The sequence below is a fragment of the Xylocopa sonorina genome, chromosome 5 (genome assembly GCF_050948175.1).
Source record: "Xylocopa sonorina isolate GNS202 chromosome 5, iyXylSono1_principal, whole genome shotgun sequence".
Classification (NCBI taxonomy): domain Eukaryota; kingdom Metazoa; phylum Arthropoda; class Insecta; order Hymenoptera; family Apidae; genus Xylocopa; species Xylocopa sonorina.
Genome location: NC_135197.1, coordinates 11605602 through 11624503, shown reverse-complemented (window position 1 = coordinate 11624503; position 18902 = coordinate 11605602). Strand labels below are relative to the sequence as shown.

The window sequence follows — 18902 nt, the reverse complement described above, 5'->3', positions numbered from 1 at the left end:
GGTGATCATTTGATTGCGGATAGATTAAGGTACAGGGGTTGTAGCGCCTGACAATGCAAACCGAACGTTTTATATCGGCCACCGGTTAATACGCCAGACCAATCCGACAATGGAATCGAACTCTTTTCTGCGATCTGAGAGAGGGCTGATGGATAGATTGAGAAACAATGAACGAGTAACTGCTCCTTGGATTTTATCCTATGGGCGTACGAAAGTTCGAACGTTCCTCGAACGAGTTTTTTAATATTCTGCGTCGGATACAACTACGGCTCGACTTCTAGTTTCAGTATGAGTTACGATTTCATCTGGTAATGTTTTACATCGGACCACAGGTGGGACTGTTAATTGATTGCGGATATGGCCGATCGAGGAATCCCAAGGATAGCTTCCCAAGTCCCCCGAATCGGTCGTTTACATCTATTAACGCCGGAGCCAGCAACTTCGAGGGTGGCCGCCACCAACTGGTCGCTTCGAAACCATCGTGTACCCGCGGCTCCTATGGGAGCCACGCATCTGGCGAACAAGCAACAAGTACTCGCACGCATTAAATGTACACCCGTTACCGACTTCAATTACACCGAGTACCCGATCGACGCGTGCACGTGCACATGCGAACCTTTATCACCGCGATTGCGCCCCTTGCCTTGATTACCGTTCAATTTTAATTACAAGGCTGCTCGATCTTGGTCGCGGTCGGGTGTGTAAACTTGCCGAATGTTTCGTTAACCACCAAACGAACCCCCTGAGAGTCCTTTAACAGTAGTGAAAATAAGACACTCGGCTGATCGAGTTTATCCGCAGCATTCGAGGCTGCGTTCTACATCCATTGTCGACTGAACATTACGTCAAGTTAAATCAACGTCTAACGGCGTTATACTTTTGTGTATAATTCAGATCACGATCGAAAGAATGACGCGAAATCGAATTCCAGAACTACACGCTAATGACTATCGGATTCCAGACACTCGTTTCATTCGTGTCAAGGTGTAACAATCGTCGAGGACAAACATTATCTACAGAACTGATTTAGATCGAACGAAGTAGGATTTCTCATTGAAATTCGTGCCTGTCCAATGTCGATGGTCGAACGAAGTTTCGTGTCCGCGAATTCCATCTGCATTTTGCGAAGAAACAAACGTACGATCATAAACCGGTACGAGGCAAGGTTAACGAGATCAGCTTTGCACGGCAAAGTTAATGGAACGAACGTTAATTGACCGTACGCGTGCATACGGTGGAAAATTAATGGGCGGTGGGGAAATGGTAAACGATAAATCGGACCACATTCGCCTTGCAAAAAAATCGCATAAATCGTGTGCGTTTCAAAGAACGTTCGGCGTGAATCAAGCAAGGAGAGTGTTGGAGAACGACGGATCGGACAAAGACGCGGAACGGTGAACGCGCCGAACCGTTTTCGCAAAAAGAGACTTTATTAAGGGGCGAACATAACGGAGGCGACGTTGAAGTATTAAATTCCAAAGTAGCCCATCGATCTCGAATACTCCGCGCGTTAATAATTCCACGAGGGGCAGAGACACGGGGATGCTCTGCTGGGAAAAGTACGCGGAAGAATGAAAAGTTTGAAAATGTATAGAAATAATCGTAACTACAAGGTTGATTCAGAGCGTCCGGCTGACCTATTCCACTTCCACGAGCGCCAGGGCGAACGGCGGGGCGGTTTTTGCCACCGTATCGCGGTGGGGACGCCGGTGTCTGGGCGCTGGAACGACGCCCCCCATACTACTGTGGAGCGTCGCGGAGGGGACGCCGATGCCTGAGCGCCGAAACGGCGCTTCCCCACCCTGGCTACCCTGATGGATGCTACTTAAGCTTGGGGGTGCACGACGCATCGTGGCTCATTCTCGTTTCGGCAATCGAATGGAGAGGAGACCTCTTTATTCTTTCTTTTTACTACTATCGTTAACAAAAAAGAGCAAGCTACGTCAACTGCATAGACTGTCCGACCTAATATCGCTACCAACTTGTATCACGCTCGTATGTTAATTTCAGCTATCACAATACTCGACGCATCGGTCCGTGACATTAATATAGATAATGCACGAGTGAAGGGGTAGCTCGTCCGTGATTAAAATATTTCGCGGGCTCTGGTATTATCGGGGCTGTCGCGGGGAATAATGTATCGTCGAATCGATGGGATTCGCGGATGCGTGGCGGACTTTATCGAAGGAGAGAAAGATCGCGCACCCCCGATGTGCATCGGTGGCGCACACGATCGCAGGCATTTTTCCATCGGTGGTATTGCGCTCGCCGCTATGCATATGGGCGGCTGGTCGGTGGGCGACGCGCACGCGTACCACCAGTTTACATACTGCACACGTGTTACTATAGATGTTACTACGGTGAGTACTCTGTAATCTGACGCAGAGTACGGAGATTGAACCCGACTGAGCGGGACTCGTTGAACCGGAAGTAATCCCACGGGAAAAGCAAGATAGAAAAAGGAGAAAAGAGCGAGAGAGAAAAAAAATTGCTCGATTACTTTTGCAAGGAACGTACGTGTAACCCCGCGGTCGCGTCGCGGGGATGAATGTCTGTTCTCGTTCGCGGTTTCCACCCCCGCGAGTCCGCCTCGTGTGTTTCGTATCGAGCCGTTCGGTTTCAAATCAATATATATTTTTTCCTCCCTTTTCGAATACATCCGAGCGAATCTATGTCACCCTGATTTTTCACGAACAAACATAGATCTCGGCATTCCAAAGGTATCGAGCGTAGCCTCACAAACGTCCCTGCACCGACGGCGACGCGGAATAACGCGTTATCGCGATGGAAACAAATTTCCGGCGACCGTGGTTCGACAGAAAGCCGTATACAGACTAGTTCCGATAAAAATATTCTCGTTTACAGTCATATCTGCCAGCTTATTTTACTGTCACCCTCTCCTTAATCTCGCGCGTGTTACGTGTGCATCGTGCTGTACCATTTCTTACATCTCTACGATTTTAAATGGGCGAATACATCTTTCTCTTGTATTAACGTCGAAAAAACAAGCGTAAGTGGAGGAGAATCGATCGATTACACGGAATACGCGTCGCGTTACCACACGACAAGTGTGTCCGGTAATCTGTAAGCTTGCGGATTGAACACAATCGGGCTCGACTGCTGACCCGGAAGTAATCCCCCGGTAAAGGAGATAAAAAACGCAGCCTCGCTACTTGTACAGCGTATACTCGTAACCGTGCCACGAGGCATTACCGCCTCCCTATATAGATGTACACTCGAGAGACCTTATGGGTTATTTCAGATGGACGTGCCACGAGGGTATTGTCCGATTCGAGATTCGTCGAGTGCCGATCGAGCACTCGAGCGGAGCTTTATTGGAAGCTACATGTGCGCGTTCGCCCTCTCCATCTTCGCGTACACCAGTGTACAAGGTGTCCGAGAAGTTCGCCAGGCATTTTGCGTAATCACGATCACGCATCTAGTTTAGCGGATGGAAAGCTCGAATTTGAATCGCGCAACGAGCCGTCGATTCTTATATGGCGAGTGCATCGTTTCTCTAAAGCATTGCGAAAGTGTACAGTACATTTGTGAAACACCTTGTAAGTTCGCAAATGGAAAAATTGGGAGAAACTTTTTACTTCCGGATGGAACGAAATATCGTTACGAGGTCGCTTCCTTCGTTTGTACTGGACAGCAAGGACACGCGTATAAGGCCACGTAATTGCGAAACATATGGAGTAAACGAATTACTACCCACGAATATACAGAGAGAGTCCTTGGTAACCGCCACGAGCAAACGTCCGATCGGTTCTAATCCCAAGGTAAAACTTCGTCGAGAGGGCACGATCGACCTTGGAACGCGTGAGAAGCTTTTCAAATTATCCCCCAAGTAGGTCAAACGTTAAACGCTCATCCGCGTGTGCGCCTGTACGCAAAGAAATAGAGCAAATATCGCGCTCTGTAATCAATTAACGATCCCAGCGCGAATCGATGCGCGGCAACAAAACGATATCCCTTCGAATCCCGCCCGAGCGCGACTCATTAAACGCCGTCCAGAGTTTATCTTCGAGTCCCGATCATTTTTTCTTCTCTTTTCTTTCCACTGAATTTACGCTTCCTTCTTCCCGGGAATTATGTTCCTCTTTACAAATGGAGACCCGAGCCCGATGAGAAAACGCGAGAAGGAGAATTAAACGGAGTGGGGAAAAGAGCGTCTCTAATCCTTTCCGCCGTTTAATCCTTTTCCTGGCGGCGGAACAGGAGGAGCGAGAGGAAAATAGAATGAAAAGGGGGAAAAATCGACCGACGCCGGAGAAAACACGGTGAATTTCGAAAAGCCGCGAACGGTCCGCGCGTACGATTCCCCCCCCCCCCCCCCGCGTTTTTTACCCCACGGGAAACGCTCTCCCCCGGACTGGTGCACGGGGGAAACGATAATCCAGATAAGCTGCTAAATGCTAGCAATTTGAGCGGCGGGATCTCCAGAAACAATATTCCGTACTTGAAACCGACTAATACCGAGTGGTACAGCCCGGGTCTCGTCTCTCTATATACCGGGTGCACCCCTTGGAATCCTGTCCGTCGTTCTATATTTACACCGTTCATTGAGATTCGAGGTGAATACGAGGAAATTGCCGAGGCTTGTCTCTCCTGCCGACTTGATTGAATTCCTCGCAAAAACAACACCGCCTGGGAGGCGCCCCTTCCCACGTGCAAGATTTCCAACCGTACAATGGAAAATATCGACTTCCCGCCACTCCCTACGAGCGTTACGCGAAACGGTGAAACGGTTAATGTAATCATTTCTAACGAACGAGGAACTACGCGCGACAGGATGAGACGAACGGCGGACGGAACGTCGGGACAAGAACTGGCCGGGACTGGGGATACAAAATGGCGAGGATGAGACGAAGAAAGCGCGGAACGAAGTAAGAATCGGAGAAATAAAAACAGAAACGATGGGGATAAAATGTTTGGGCGAGAAGAGTCGATGATGCGGAGTGAAAGTCCTCGAGTAAAAACCAGGCCAGGGCTTCGTATCTCGACGCGAACACACCAGGGCCATTATGCAATTACGGCGACGCATTTGCTGCCGTCTTTCCACCGCTGCCTCGGCCCGCCGTGCCACGTCCTCGTTTCCCTTACCAATTTACCTTCTAAATCGCTCAAAGTTTTCAAATTACCATAACCGCTGCCGGCGTCGACGCGCGGACACGTTATTCCCGGCAATTAACGACAGCCCGTTTTAATCGACGCGGGCCAAGGATCGGGTTGATCGATCGGAGCCGATCGGACGCCGCCTTTTCCTCGCTCGAGTCGCGGGACGGATATACGCAGCCGGAAAGAAAAGACGGCCGCGCGAAACCGTGGAAATCGACGCCGTGGAAACATCGAAACGCTTTTTAGAGGGGGACCGTGCTCGAATATCGAGGCGTGTCACGATTCGTGTCGAGTATCGGCGGTAGTATACGAACACGTGTTACGTAGCCGATCGTTGCACTTTCGCCGTGGAGGATTGGATCGGAACCGGGTGAGAGGCGAGGTGCGAACCGTTGCCGCTACCGGAATGCCTTTAACTTTCTATCTATCCTCGTTTCTAACGTTACCGTGGTTTACACGGAATATGTTTATCGTGAGAAATGGAATGTCGTAGGTTGGAGGCTGGCCAACTTTCTTTTCACCAGCTCCGAGAGAACATATTTTTCTTTCACTTATACACGTAGCGAGAAACGAAATTGTTTGTAATATCAACGTGATAATATTTGCTAGCATTTCGTAGCTCGTTACGCGCGAGATATATTGGAGCAACGCAGGATTGATAAGAAAGGCGGATGTCTGCTCCGGAAGCTAGAGTTCTGGCTGCAGCGGGCTGGCACAATGGGCGAACAACGCGGGCACAGTGACGAGGAAACACATGCGCAGAGAAAATGAGAGTAGTTTTATTAGGGAAAATGACTTACTGAACTGCGACGCGGTGAAGACGAACAAAAGCAGTCCGGAAATGAGTCGCAGTGAGGTCGCATCCATGTTTCGGTTCCGGCTTCTGTTGGCCCGAGTCCTCTTCTCTCCCGCTTATCGTTCACGCGGATGATGGCACATGTATACACACACGAACCACACGCGCGCACTTACGTTTGATCTGGAATTCGAAAGGAACACAGTGAAGCCTCGACGATCATCGCGAGAGTATCCTCGCCGTGGGGGAAGGGGATTTTTGGTTGTTCTTTTCCTCGCGTCCTTCCTCCCTCTCTATACGCGTATACTTCTCTCCTTTCCTCCCTTTCGTTTTTCTCTCGCGCGTGCTTCGAGCTGCCACGGTCAGAAAATCGTTGTTTTTTTTTTTTTCTAAACGGCCGAGCACCACGCTCGAGGATCCTTAAGAAACCTTTCGTCCGGGGTCCGTGAAACGACACCGTGTTCGAGACAAAGGATTTTAACCGAGTGCCCACTTGTTTCGTTTCCTCGTATCGTATCATCGTTAAGCATCGTCCGGTGATACGATACGATGAAACCCTTTCTGCGATTTTTTCCCACGCGAACCCAGGAGGCCAGGATACCAAATTCGTCGTGCAATTGGTCGACCACGAGTTCGTCTCTGCAGTTAGCCTTGTACGTTTTTGCTCGTTTTGTACTCTCGAAAGGACACAAGGATGTCGCCGCATGGATGAAGGCGGAATGAAAACGAATAAACGTAAAATCATGGAAACGATCGAAACACTGTAACGTCCATGGCAGGAAAGAGAGCGTGCAATGAGACAATAGCTAACAGAGGCAAATTGATCGATCGAACCCTTTTGTGTACGGTATGAACGCATGGATACGTAATGACGGTACGAAGATGCGCGTTAAATGTACGGCCTGCTTTCAATCGCAATTACACATAAAGAGAAACCGTTTATTGGTGAAATCCGAGCGAAAGTTCTTCGATACGTATCCGTGGTTCCGCAAAAGATACCGTAGCGGATGGTCGATCGGCAGAGATGATGTCGAACAATGACCAGCTCGCAAAGAACACGAAGAAAGAGAAAGTGGTATCGAACAGCGAGTAAAATACCGTGCACGGGCAATTGCCCGGGAAGGAACTAACCGAAACGAATTGTACCAACACTCAAATCGATCGTTCGGAAGATACTCGGTGGGAAATTGAACGAGAGGCGACGGAGTCCTGTGGAACGTGTTGACTATTGTCCGAGACAACCGAGACTGAACAGAAATTTACCATCGGCCCGCCGGTACAGCGTTCCCGCACGGACGAACGGCTTTGAAAAAACTGGCGTACAGTCTACGCGACCTCGAGAGAGCCCACGGAGTGCGTTGATACTTTCTATGGGTGCGCTACAAATATTTCCCTTCGAACGCGTCTAGTTAATTACACTCGATTCCCTTCCTTTTTATTTCCATTAGAACCGAACGATCAGATGCGCGACAAAATCGTAAACGATGCTTCTCTCGCGTGAAAGATATAATTATGTCTATCGAGACGAAACGACTTCCTAATTTTATTCTCGTTACAAGCTTGTGACCGTGCATCGTACGACTAACACCGCAGGACTTGCATAAGCAGATGCGTTCAAGTAATTCGAGAGGATAATAAATTGAGGATCAAATGAGCAGAGAAAAGTTTCACCGTTCGAAATATATTCTAGAGAGCATTCGGGACGCGGTAGAGCGAACGTAATCGGAGGTGAGAGTAAAACGCGCAACGCAATCGTCGAACAATTAAAATACCATCGGTGTTATCCCGTCGGAGTTCATTCACACGTTGCATCTTTAATTGCTTCGTTCATTGTCTAACGGATACCAAGGGAAACACGGACAGGAAACGAAGTCGCGCGTCTATTGGAACGCTGGCTCGTGCACGATTGCTCGTCGTGCGTGCAACGTCTCGTTGCATCACGGACGAGCCAGCGTTTTCGATAATTGCATCCCTTTGCGCAATGCGAGTCGATGGAAAGTAAAAATGGATCGCGCTAGGTCAAACCAAACGCGCCATCTTCCGCGAGCGTTTAAGCACAGCTGAGCACGGAACTGCATCGTGATTTCTAATCGTACGATCCTCGTTACGGCCGCGTTTTATGAAATGGATGGCGAGGAACGTTTTTGAAGAAGATGTACCGAGATGGAGAGACGAATTCGTTCGACTTGACGACGTTTCGATATTTTACATTTACCACGCTTTCACTCTGCGGTAGAATTCTTCACCGACGCGTGATTATTATTAATGTGTCTATTGTGCGATATATGCTCGTCGTTACGCGTTTTCCACTGGATGCCATCATATTCGTAATCTCTTTTTTTCCGAGAGAGAGCACACGAAAATCGACTGGCTTTTCCGCAATGGTTGGAGAAACAATTTCAATCTCTGCATGATTTGCAGTCGAGTTGGTTCGAATGCGATGCTTATTGTTATTTCGATGACAATTTAATGGACGCCTACCAATCTATTCACTTACAGCGATTATTAATACAATAGTTTCATATGGAAATTGATCCTGCCCCGTTCTATTTAACAATACTTATCAAAAGTATAGTCACTAAAAATTCCTCTTACACTACGATTATCCCGCACTTTCGCGGATTTTTCACTTCGTTCCGAACAGTATCTCCAACCATCGATCATAGACGAAAAGTTACTCCAGCCTACCGAGCACCTTGCTGATCATCCCAAGAAACCGATACAGACTCCTGTACCTGTCGAAGTATAGAATCTAACGAGCCCTGCCCTTCGGAAGGAACGAAATTGATGGCACCAACGGTCTCGCAGTAGAAAATTGACCGCGTAGCCTGGCCAGAAATCGCTCGCAACGATTAACCGCGACAAGCCCAAGATACGATCGAGAAGCAGCCCCGAAAGCGAAGAAACTCGGTCGAGAACAACTCGTTGATCACCAACGTGCCCCTTACGAGTACGAGTACGCTCGGACGATGACGAGGGAAGAAGAGCGAAGCCCAGACGAAGCGAACGGCCGAAAGGATTTCGGAAATACCATGGCGATCGTGCACAGTGTCCCAAGGAGAAGTGTCGCGCGAACACCGAAGCGGGCTAACCTGTGGTGGCTACGCTTGGGCGCAGCGCAGCGCGGCAGAGAGAGCAGGGTGAGCCCGCGCTAAGCTCGCTCGCGCCGGGTGCGTAGAGCGCGCGTTTTCGGACGTGGAAGGACTGACTGGGGTTACGCACGTAGCGTACACAGGGTCCGGGACATGTATTGGCGGCCAGGGAAGCTCCACCTATCGCGTGCCAGAGTGGGAGGGCACAGGGACGACCTCGAGCTTGCGCCCTCGAACCGTTCTCTGTTCGTAGCACAACCCCTTCCTTGGCTTTTTCCCAACTTTCGAGCTTGCGGTGCACCCCCGCCTAGCCCTGCCAACCCCCCGTCGGGACCTACCAACGAACGTAGTCACCATTACCGACGCCGGTTCTGCGCCCAATCTCACCCTCTCCCCACCCTGGACACCTGGAGAGCTCTAACCTAACGCGGCTACCAACGCGGCTAGTGATGGGACCAATACCCTCGCGACGACTTATCGGTACATTCGGGACGCTGTCGATCGTTATCGCGATGCGAGGAAACGCGGTGTAACAGTTGTAATAACCGATTGGATAATCGAGACAGACGAAGGTCCTACCTACTGGAAGAGGTGTACACCAAGGGGTTGCAGTAAAAACGACGACGGGAGGTTGTTTTAGATACTTCGAGATGGTCAAATGCGAGGGTAGCAACGTTCGATCGTTGGTGTTCGACCGACTGCGTACGGTTCGGATACGTGACCGGTCACGGCTGATGCCTTACGTCGACTGAAGACGCACCCGATTCCGCGAACGCTTTTGTAATCGTCCTCTCGGTATATAACACGATGCATCCGATATTCGCCACCTACGGAACATGATAGGTTAAAGTTCAGGTGGATCGCTAACTTAACTCGCGGCAGGCCCTCCTACGTGACCGAAATTCTACCCACGCGTAGCCGACGTCTCGTGGCGAACGGTACCGTAAAGAACACACCTCGAAAATAGCGAGCCCTAATTATCGTCGCTTTCAGATTAGCGGCTGAAACGAGTCGAAAGTCTGTCTTTGATAGCGGTTCTAGCGGTCGGATCGACTCCATCGCTAGGCAGACGCGGACGAAAATTTAGACCAGGAGGAACGGACCGCAAGCACGTCGAGGATCTCGCCGCGGTACCAGGAAGGGAGGTCAGCCAGAAGGGGGTAGGCGTCGTTCGCAGTTGCAGCTTGCGGGTCGGGCCTTCTTGTAACAAACCGCGGTTAGAAAGTTCGCTCTTCTGGTCTGTTAAAGCCAACTGTTAGAGCGACAGGAGAGTCACCCTCGTCCCCCGACACGTCACGGCGTCCACACGCCCCGCCACCCCTACGGTGTTTTGTGTTCTTAGCCGGCTCCGTAGCCTTTAATGAATGTAATACGATTTCCTCGTCGCGGCAAAGAATTCGAAATCAGCTCAACGGCTTTATCTGTTTCCCCGACCGCGTCGGTTACCCGGCAGGATGAAAATGCTGGCGGAGAGACCGGGAACCGAGAGGAGAAAAAGACGCACGCACAGAGGACGGTGAAAAGGGGGCGGGGGCGGAGGGGGATAATGATTGCGATTCGTTTACGGGGACGGTGAAAGTTTTTCGCGAAAACTTTGAACTCCTCGAGCAAAGGGAGATAATGGACTGATTAAGATACAAGGCGTAGAACAAGGAGCGGAATGTAAAATGGAAATGGAACGCGAAAATGTCGGAAAAGGGATACAAATGGGGGTAATAATGGAAGATGGAAGCCGAGAAAAATGGAAAGGAATGAAAAGTAATTAACCCGCAGTAGAATCGCGAAAGTTTCTCTCTGAAATGGGTGTGTCCGTCGTGTAGCTTCCGGACAACGATGATATAAGCAAACTCGACGAGTTTGCCGTTGCGCGCGTGCTGAATCCCCGTGCACGACGAGCGAGCGATAGCCTTTTCGATCGCTTAATCGCGCATCGAGCGTACTCCCCTGCAATTTTCGTTTTCGATAAAATCGTCCTCCCCCCTCTCTCTCTCTCTCTCTTGCACCCTCCCACTTGCTCTATACCGCCGCGATCGAATCCGTGAATTTTCACTCTCGTTAGTCGTGTATGAAACGAAAAGGGATGAAAAAACGATGAAACGCTTCATCCTGGAAACGTTGACACTGCGACGTTTCGATTGCAGCTCTCGATCGAGGGGCAGTGAAACGCCGGTCTACGAGCCAGGATCGAGCAAAGGTAAACCACGAACGTCTATTTAAACGGAGTACCTCTTTATCCTCAAATGACTTCGCGTAATAAAATGCCCGTCAACCAGTAAATTACGAGTCGATTACACCGCCACGGTTAGTTAAAAACATCCAGTTTAAGCGAGTCGAGAATATTTCCTGGTTTTGCTGCCATCGTTTCCGACGTTCCTCAACGATGCGTTTCTCGACGATATGCAACCGGCTACATGGGCACATTACAGCCGACTTTCTCTGGTCGTTCACGCGAGCTTTAAGTGTGTCCGGGAGGCGCGACGTGGTCGATGAAATCGTTGCTTTTAACGCGCTCGCTATCGTTTCTCCATAATCATTTTTTTTTTACCCTCCCAGAGAAATGGCTCGCGATCGTTACACATTACCAACAGATTAATTAACGGTGATTCACGCGTGACCAATGGAACCTGATCTGTGAAGTTAATTAATTTATGCTTGGTAAGACGAAGAATTAGAAGACGAAATTTCTGGTATCGATAAATTCGACGTCTGTACTTGGGGAGGACTGTGCATTTTTCCGTCGATTTTATAATAATCGATTATTATGTAACGGGTCCTTCGAACGAGCGGCGTTTCCCGTTTGGGAAAACATGGCGGAACAATAACGCGCTCGAGCATTCCGTCGGACAGAAACGAATATCGAGTGGCCGCTTTATGGGAATGGTGACGTTGACAGGTTCGTTAAAATCGAGCACGTCCCGCCTGTTTCCCATCAAGCGGGCCCGGTTTAATTAAATATATTTCGTTATTGAACAACGACAGGTAATAAGCGCGTAACATAATTTCTAGAAGGACTCGCCGACGCGTATTTTCACGGCGGACGTCAAATATCCTTCGAGTGGGCCTCGACTGACTGACAGCCCGAATCGGACGGTTTAATTTAATTTCGGGACACGACGGGAAAAGGGAACCGCCGCGTTCCGATCGTTCCCGATTTCCGTCGTTCGATGATACCTTAAATAGGAACGCATCAAGCCCCGCGGAGGTCCCAGTGAAATTGAAACAAAATCAATGGCGCGAAGTTTACGACGACTGAAAATGCTCGCAGCGAACGGAAACGAAGAAAGCACTCTATTCGGAAGCGGAGAACTATCTTTACATTCGAATCTAAAAAAGGAAAGAGAAATCGAGCAATTTGTCGAACGTTATCTCGTTTGAGACTTTAAACGTACTGCGACTGTAAAAACCTATACACACGTGTATCTGTATCTCGATTGGCACTTTTTGATGGGCCTCTACATTTCATCCTCGAGCCACTCGATTTTTGTAGCTACACGAAAGAATAACGCTCTCTAAACGATAAGAAAGTGGCTGCCACGATTTTTTATTACGTTCTCTCCTCTGTTCTAAAGATTTTTACGCCAGGGATGTACGTGTTGGAAACAGTAACCATGAAACAACGAAGATGTGTATGTACCTACGTGGCTTCGTATCGGAGGGGACGAAGGGGTTGGCGGGTGGTGGGCATATAAATTTGTCAGCGACGGGAATGTTAAGATCGACGATAAAACGGTCCCCGAGGAGAAGAGGTAAGCGGTGGGTTTCATTTCTCGCGTTATTTCCAATTCGACTCACAGAAATCGCGCGGCGCACGATTTGCTTCTTAGCGGGCCCGGCTGAATTGTAGATCTTAGTCAGCTGTAAGCACGAAACGCATTGGCAAGGTGGAAATATGACGGTATTTCAATGAGAAATGAACCTCTTCCTCCGCTGCGTCCCGCTAACACATACATCCCGATATAGATGACGAGCTAAGGTGATCCGTCATGGCAGATCGAATCGAAACGGCGCAACGTTCTCCACCCCTTTCTCGTAACGATTCTTGTTTCGAATTAAACGTTTAAACGCGAAACTGAATTGTACGAACCGTTACGCGATCCGGCTATTAAACTGCGCATTACTTTCAAAGCCGATTTCCTCGAAAACGCCGGACCGGCTGGTGAAACTGCCGTCCCACGCTCGTGATTTATTTTTTCATAGAGAATCGTCGAGGGGGATGGCGGAGAGGAGGGCAGCGCCATTTATTAATGCACGCGCTCTCTATGCCCGCGTTTCAGTTACTCGACCGTCCGAATCGTTCCTGCGACGGCTTTCAAAGCTCCCGTTTTCCCTCCTCTCGAGGACCTTCCTACGCGAGTTCGTACTTTCAGAGAGCCGGCGAAACGTCCGAGTTTCGCGAAGCTTCGCGCAGGCAGAGGCGTCCTTTTCGAGCTTTTGCACTTTGACTACTTGAATTCACCGCGCTCGCAAAGGGACCGGCAGCCATGAACGGCATCCGCTTCCAGGACGCTATCAAGTATCAGCCAGATTTCGAGTCACCGAGTTTAAATGAAATTGCGAATGCTTTATTGTTCTGTCACGGGTTCAACGGTTACGCGCGTTGTCCCCTCAAACAAATGACTCTTAGTGATATTAATCATCAAATCCCTAGCCATTCCACTCCAGCGAACAATATCACTTAGATGCAAAAAGGAAACGTTCTACCTTAGAAAAAAAAATCGAATCGACTATCCTCTCCCTCATCGAAGTCCCAAGTATTTCGACAATCGTTTGCATAACTTAATCACAATCGAACCCCAAGAATTTTTCTACCGATACTTTCGCACGACCGATTATACATCCATAGTCTCGTCACTTTCATCTCGTTCTGTATCATCGGTTTCACGTGGGAAAACGTAGCCCCTCCTCCTACTCTCACTCTCTAAACGCGCGTCTGTCCGTCTCCGTCCGCTTCGACGGAAGACAAGCTCGCTCGTGCGATCTAAGAAAGAACCAGGTTGAATTTCAAGTTTACCCGTCCCAGTCGCGCGACTCCTCTCGAGGATACGCGTGCTCGTCGTGGATGGAGCACGGGCGAAACCCCGGAACCTTTCCCCGGTTCAAAGACAAACAAGCCCTATCCTTTGGGGGTTGACTGCTTTACGCGACAGCCCGCCAGCGGCTCCTGTTCGTCCTGGAACACCGCTGCGCCCGGAAGAAACTGTCGTTCGTCGCAAAATAACTTTCTGGAATATTAAAGTAACGGAATCTCGAATGAAACTTAGCCGAAAGTTCAGCGAATTCTCGTAGAAATACAATATCGCTGGTGGACCCTTTGCAAGTTCAAAAATTCAACGAGAGGGTGAGGAATGTGAAATTCTCTCTTGCCTTTATCTGACTGCAGGATGATACGTGCAGTTCAGGACGCTGAAGCAAGTTGAAGGAGTCATTGTCTCGAAGCGTTACGACGGCGATAACGACTCGATGGGGATGAAAATCGAACGACATCGGAAAGACGCCCGCGAATATCCACTACGAGCTTCCTCCGCGGCAACTTCCTGGTTGTATCGTCGCCGGGGTGTCGCCTCGTGGCTCGTAGCGAGGCGCACGAGGCATAAATAGCTTGGAGGCGCCTATGGAAAATAAAATTCTATCTCTCCGATTCACGCGTCACCGTCCACACCCCCTGTCCTGCTTTCGAGCGGCCGTCTTCCTTCTTTTCCCTCCGTTCGTGGATCCGTGGTACCGGCCCGGTTTCGCGGGCGATACGTCCGCGTCCTTGGGGGTAAGTCGAGCGATACTCCGATAAAACCGTGCGATTCAGGAAGGACGAGAAGAAAAAAAGAGACGAAGAAATAGAGAGAGAGAGAGAGAGAAAGAGGGTGGGTAGGAGGAGGAAAAAAGGAAAAATAATGGGGCCACGTGGAAGGTGTCAGCGAGGGTGGCTGGTGGGGGTGGAAGGTGGTGAATAAAGCAGGACGGGGAGCAGGTGTAGGAGGGACACAATTAAAAAAAGCTCGAGCCACGCTTTTGTCCGCAGCCAGCCGGCACACGAGCTCTCGCGTTTCCCGCACACACGGCGATGCTTCCTTGAAAAGCTCTCTCTCGCCTACCGTCGCACACATACGCGCGCGCACGTGAAAACCACGGTTGCCTGCCACCCCTTCGACGGTCCACCATCCCTTTTTGAACCCTTTGTCTTATTTACTTCTGCCTGCTCTCATCCTCTCTCCCTCTCTCTCTCTCTCAATCCTGAAAACGACGACCATCGCATATGGTCTCGAGTTTTGCCGTGCGATTTCCGAACAGCTCGCGTGGGAGGCGATTCGAAAACGATATCTTCCTTTTTCATCGCGCGGGGTAGCGAGGCGGTATTTATGTCGGTCGACGCTCTGCGAAGGCGCAAAATCGGTCGCGATCTGCATCGACACTGGTGGGTTTTATTTTGAAAGGTGCCACGCGTAGGAATTTTATCGCGGTTGCAATTGGAGGGTGCTCGAAAGACGTTTCGTATGCAGGTTGAACGAAGATTTCGAGTTCTTTGAATAATTGCAGTTGGTCGACAGGGACTTCGTTGGGACACGAAGGTGGTGAAACTGAACGCTAGCATTCTTTGCTGAAATTCCTACCGGTTACACGCTCTCAGAGGGCGAGCGGTACGTTGGAGGTTTAATATCATCCCTTCTCGGGGTTACGTTTGAAGTTCCGCGCGCGGCACGTGACCACTGTATTTGTGTAACAGACTGTAGACAATGTAGCTGTCCAAATATTTCGTCTCGCGGAAAACAAAAGCGGGGCCCCTCCCGATGACTCGTATCAAATATTGAAACTTTGCTTAGAAAAAACGGGTAGAAGTAATTAAAACCGAAACACGTACTTGATCTTCGCCTCTCTGCGTGTCTATAAATTCTACGATTTTAACTCATAATTGATAAATGAATTAACGCGCGAGTCACCGCGTCCAAAAATCTGATAACTCGATGAGAAATTAACGAATTCGGGTTACAAGGGTTGCAAGTCGCGTGGATGAAACGATCCTCGAAACTCCACGATCGATAGAACCCCGTATACCTACCATAAATAGGTTAATTGAAACAGGAAACAGTCTATAAAAGTTAAAACACTCAGGGGAAATTTTTTATTATTCCTCTTTCTCACGTCGTTACGTCGATCACGAGGTTTTCCGGAAATTCCGTGCATTCCTCTTAATTGCGAGTCATTAACAAGAATACCGATAAACGGGAATATAATTCGTACATAGGTAGACATACGCATGTACGAAGAGAAGGGACAGGAAGAGAGAGAGAGAGAGAGAGAGAGAGAGAGAGAGAGAGAGAAAGAGAGAGAGAGAGAGAGAGAGAGAGAGAGAGAGAGAGATAGGGAGAGAGGGAGGTAGAAACGGGAGGGGTAGTATTAAAAAGATAATTAAGAGGTGGAAGACAATGGACGTCCCAATCAAAATTCAAGGCAGACAGCATTGTGCCACGGCCTTGCTCTCCGTTCCCTTTTCTTTTCTCTCACTTTATCATAAATGAACGGCTTCTTCCCGCCATTAAGGTGTCCAGACAATTTTGCAAGACCCCAGGCTCGTTCGAACGAACCAGTTATTTCGAAAACTGAAAGCAAATACGATCCGCAATAAAAGTGAATTCGACGCCCGAGCCCTCGAGCGGCGTGCACCGCCAATTAACTCCGTCGATTATTCGGCAAAGATTTGTCTTGCCGTGTTAGAAAATAATTCGAGGCGAGCCGGTCGGTTAATTACAGGAGCCGCGGGCGAGGGCCAAAGCTAACAAGCTATCGAACGGCGTAAGTAGAAGGATTTAAATGTACTGCGGAAATCGAAACCCCGTGACATCCTGTCGTAACGAGAGAACAATGTCTCGGGAAACAAAGAGGCGTAACAATTGCCACGGTGTCTGTCTCTGCGCGAGAATTACACCGACGATCCGAACCAGAAAATGAAGCATCGTCCGGTAACCTCGTCGAGCCGACTGAATATTCGTTCGAGCGCCGAGCCCTTCTTTCAACCTTCGTTCCCTCTGAATCACCGATCGCGGTGAACTACCCACCTTCCATCTTCGACTGTTCGTAGTTAAACACAGGTAGCGGTAGAAAGTGGTGGCAGAAATTGGGAAGAAATCTCGAGGAGAACGGCAGCAGGAGTCGGTTCGCGGAAACGTACAAAGTGAAAAGATCTCGGCGGCTAATTAATTATCCAGCCGATAGGGTAATTCGCGGTGCATTAATGCAAGTATGCAGTTCGAAGGGTCGTAACTGCTCGCCTAGTTACATAAGTAGGTGCAAGGCAGAAGGCAGCAGCCTGGAGGCGAGATCGTAGGTTTATTGATTCGGTTTTCTCTCGCGGTAGAGTTTTTTCCCTCTCCCGCTCCCTAGATCCACCCAGTCCTTATCCTACCCGTTGCTTTCTGTTGCACTCCCGCCCCGCGAGCATCACGACGACGTTCGTCGAAGTAGGACGCAGCCTTCGGTGGGCTCTTTCCTTTCCCGCACGACCCTGGCTGACCCAAAACGCTATCAAATTAGTTCCTGTGCATCGCCAATGCTCCCCTGCTATACCTACACTTTCGCCTGTTCGAATACACGAGAGCACACCGGCCACTCTCGCCATTGGCATAATGCTAATAATCGGCTCTGTCCAAACGCGTAACCTTGTCACCTCGCCTTGTTAAACGTATCGGAACCTTGATCGTCGTTTCTCCATTATTATTACTATTTTTTCTTTCTTTCACGTCCACGTCGAAGGTGATACGTACACGCCATCCGAGAAGAGATCGGAGGATGGGAAAGTTTAATAAACGATGGCAGATATTTTTATCGCTCGACGATATTCGCATAGCGAATTTAATAGCCCTATTATCCTGACGATACAATGGCATTATACAGCTCGAGGCTTCCTCGCATAACAATCCAACATTATAAGGAAGATTTCTCTTTCGGAGCATTGCCGTAATACGACGCCTTACTTCCATTCACCGTGCACCAGCCTATTCTGTCTTGGCGAGCGAGTTATTAGAGCCCCCCGGTCGTTCCATTTCGAGAACAGTTTGATTAACGATTTTCGTCGCGGCTCCAATATAACGACCGGCCGAAGAGAGATCCCGTGGAACACGATCCCGTGGTAATTCTCATCGTAAATATCGCCGGCTACCCTTCGCGTCTTCTCCGCTTACTTGCCCGGAAATACATACGAAACGATCGTGATTACCGTTCTTATTCGCATCCACCAGCGAGAGCGTAACAGAGCGTGAATAATAATGCCGCGAGCCGACTTTAAATTCCTGTTTCGAGCGTTGATCGAACCGTATCCCGTACCCCTGAGATGCAACCGGAAACGACGTTTACGCGGCGAGGGTGAAACCGGAAAAACCGCGCCAGAGGAGGCCAGCCATCGTAACGTAACGTAATATTCCCAATCCGCCCCGCGGAAGCTTTAGGAACGAGATAAAAGAGAGCTCGCGGATACAATTAATCCTCGAGTCCTCTCCCTGTCTACGTACTCGCGTGCGTACACCCAGTATTCCTCATTTATCTTCTCGCGAAACGGTTAAAAGAGTATCGCGAATAAACGGCATCGTTCGCGAAATTTAGAGAAAGCTTGCACAACGTTGGAGAGTATGTCGTATCGAGCAGCAAGAGTCGTGTCTGTTCTTACTGCTGTAACGAGCTTTAACCGGCACAGAAGGCACGGAAACGTTTGCTTGATACCCTCGAGCGATCGTACCAGTATTTAAATAGTAATACCACCGAGCAATCTGCTTAATACACCGTTTGCTTCGTCTACGAAAACAATTTCTTCGGACCCTTCCGATACGTAAGCGCTTCAGCCCTTCGCTGAAACTATACTAAGCTCTTTTCCCAGGTTCGGTAAGCGGTTAAGGATTACCGAGGTACCA

General features: G+C 49.3%; 1 protein-coding gene across 9 annotated transcripts in view; it reads right to left on the bottom strand.

Moving 5' to 3' along the window:
* LOC143423390 (protein Skeletor, isoforms B/C) overlaps positions 1–18902 on the bottom strand; it is a 49030-nt gene that overhangs the window by 26280 nt on the left and 3848 nt on the right. For 4 of the 9 annotated variants that reach the window (XM_076894689.1, XM_076894681.1, XM_076894687.1 and 1 more), the window contains exon 2: positions 5922–6100. In XM_076894689.1, the coding sequence (XP_076750804.1) occupies positions 5922–5988 (67 nt within the window). In that variant the 5' untranslated portion in view covers positions 5989–6100. The other 5 variants (XM_076894684.1, XM_076894682.1, XM_076894683.1 and 2 more) reach the window with 5 other exon arrangements.